The sequence below is a fragment of the Silene latifolia genome, unplaced genomic scaffold, assembly GCF_048544455.1.
Source record: "Silene latifolia isolate original U9 population unplaced genomic scaffold, ASM4854445v1 scaffold_20.1, whole genome shotgun sequence".
NCBI lineage: Eukaryota > Viridiplantae > Streptophyta > Magnoliopsida > Caryophyllales > Caryophyllaceae > Silene > Silene latifolia.
Window position 1 is genome coordinate 287,964 of NW_027413163.1, and position 2,455 is coordinate 290,418.

At 38.9% G+C, this 2,455-nt stretch overlaps 1 protein-coding gene across 1 annotated transcript; it reads left to right on the top strand.

Annotated features, from left to right (window-relative positions):
* Positions 1–675: 675 nt before the first annotated feature.
* LOC141638453 (uncharacterized) lies at positions 676–1,839 on the top strand. Its single transcript, XM_074447866.1, has 2 exons — positions 676–1,365; positions 1,471–1,839. Exons 1-2 carry the CDS (start codon positions 676–678, stop codon positions 1,837–1,839), a joined length of 1,059 nt encoding a protein of 352 aa, XP_074303967.1.
* The last annotated feature ends 616 nt before the right edge of the window (positions 1,840–2,455 follow it).

Sequence of the window (2,455 nt, forward strand, 5' to 3'; positions counted from 1 at the left end):
TTATCTGATTGGGGAATATATTAAGAGTGATGCTCCAATGGAGAGTAAATCAAGATTAGGGTTCGCTCGTGTTCAGGTGGAGCTTAAATTAGGGCAGCAATTTGCTAAAACAATTAAGTTCCTAGATGAGACTAAATGTCTTATTGAGATTGATATTGAGTATGAATGGAAGCCCACGGTGTGTTCAAAGTGCAACCTAATTGGTCATGAGAAGGAAAGGTGTAGGAAAAACAAACCTCCACCAATGAAGCAACAGACACATAAAGCCTGGAGGCCTAAGGTTACAGCTGCTACTGCCCCTGTACAAATGATTGTACCTGTAGTGCACAAAGAGAAGAGTACTAGTCAGATTCCTCCAGATAGGCATAAACAATCAGATGAAAGTAAGTCTCCTGTTACTCCTCAGAGAGTGTCTCAGCAGGATGTTGATATTAGCTCAGATTTTCAACAACATCCTACTTACAAGGAAGCATTGAGTGAACTGAGCCCCCCTAAGACAGGTGTGGGTGTCATTGGTAGTGTTCCTTTCAATTTTTCAACATGATTTTTGGTTTTTGGAATATTCGTGGTATGAATAGAGTAGAGAAGCAATGTTTTATAAATAATTTTATGCTCAAGAATAAAGTTTGTTTCTTTGGTTTGCTAGAGACCAAGGTTAATCCATGTAATTATAATATGGATGTGAATGTTTTTAAGGATTGGAGTATCTCAACGAATTCCCATCTTCACAAAGGGGGAAGGATCTGGGTCATGTGGAAGCCTAGTATGGTGGATATTATGTTCCTAGAGTATCATGCTCAATATGTTCATATGGAGGTTATAGAGAAAGCTTCCCAGTGTTCCTTTATGGTGACTATGATATATGCATCTAACGATTTAAAGGAAAGGGAGGAGCTTTGGGGGAGTCTGAGGAGAATTGCCATTGGAATAGTGGTACCATGGGTGATTGGAGGGGATTTTAATTGTGTGACCCAAAGTTCTGAGAGGCTTGGAGGTAGGGTTACAGATGCTGAAACTGAACCCTTTAAGAATTGCATAGAGGATTGTGGTTTCCTGGATATGCAAGCTACTGGTGCCTACTACACTTGGAACAACAAGCAAAAGGTTGAGTCAAGAACTTACAGTAGACTTGATAGGGTATTCCATAATAGGGAGTGGATGAGAGCTAAGCCGGGCTATTTTGCTAATTTTCTGCCTGAGGGGAATTTTGATCATACTCCTTTCATAATTCGAGAGAAAGTTAAATATTCAAGCTCAAGAAGACCCTTTAAATATTTTAATATGTGGAGTAGAGCTCCTAACTTCAGGGAGGTGGTGAATAAGGGATGGAATCATTTAATTCAGGGAACCCAAATGTTTCAGCTTGTGAGAAAGCTAAAATTACTGAAACCTGAGCTTAAGTAATTGAACGGAGAATGTTTTTCTGATATTGAGAATAAGGCTGATATAGCCTACGCTCAATTAATTCAGATTCAGGAAGCATTAATTCAGCAGCCTGGAGATCAGGAATTAATACAACAAGAACATGCTGCTAATGAGAATGCTCAAATTCTTCAAACAGCCAAGACTGAATATTTGAAACAAAAAGCCAAGGCTCACTGGTTGTCTGAGGGAGACTCAAATACTTCTTATTTTCATGGTATTATTAAGGCTAGGAGACACTCCAATTCTATATATCAAATTAAAGATCATGAGAGGCAGTTACACAAGGAGGAAAAGGATATTCAGCAAGCTTTTCTGAAATATTACCAGATGTTACCGGGTTCCAAGAGTAACACCATTCAAGTGAATGAAGCCATTGTCAGGAAAGGTTCTCTTTGCAACGAAGACCATGCTTAGATCCTCCTATCACCAGTAACAAGGAATGAGGTAAAGGAAGTTATGTTCAGTATTCCTAATGATAAAGCTCCTGGGCCTGATGGCTATTCTAGCAAGTTTTTTAAAGACTCGTGGAACATTGTGGGCAATGATGTCATTAATGCAGTATTAGATTACAGTGGTCAGATCCTTAAACAACTTAATACAACTTTGGTCACTTTGATTCCCAAAACGGAGAGACCTGAATCTGTTCTAGAATATAGACCTATTGCGTGTTGCAATGTCATCTATAAGTGCATCTCAAAGCTCATTTGCAATAGACTAACCAGGGTACTACCTCATATCATTTCCAATACTCAAGGGGGCTTTATTCAAGGGCGTAGCATATTGGAGAATATCATGGTGTGTCAGGATATCATTAGACTCTATGAGAGGAAAGCAGTTTCTCCAAGATGCCTTATAAAGATGGATCTATAGAAAGCTTACGATACTGTGGAATGGGATTTCTTGGATCAGATGATGAAAGCTTTGAATATGCCTGAGACTTTTAGAGGATGGATTATGCAATGTGTCACAACTGCTAGTTACTCTCTTAATCTCAATGGCAATGCTTTTGGATTTTTTCAAGGAAAGAGAG

Excerpts from the sequence above, each read along its gene's own strand:
- LOC141638453 (XM_074447866.1), top strand. The coding sequence starts at position 676 with ATGGATGTGAATGTTTTTAAGGATTGGAGTATCTCAACGAATTCCCAT. Across the intron at positions 1,366-1,470 it reads GAACCCAAATGTTTCAGCTT|ATTCAGGAAGCATTAATTCA; the intron begins GTGAGAAAGCTA and ends CAATTAATTCAG.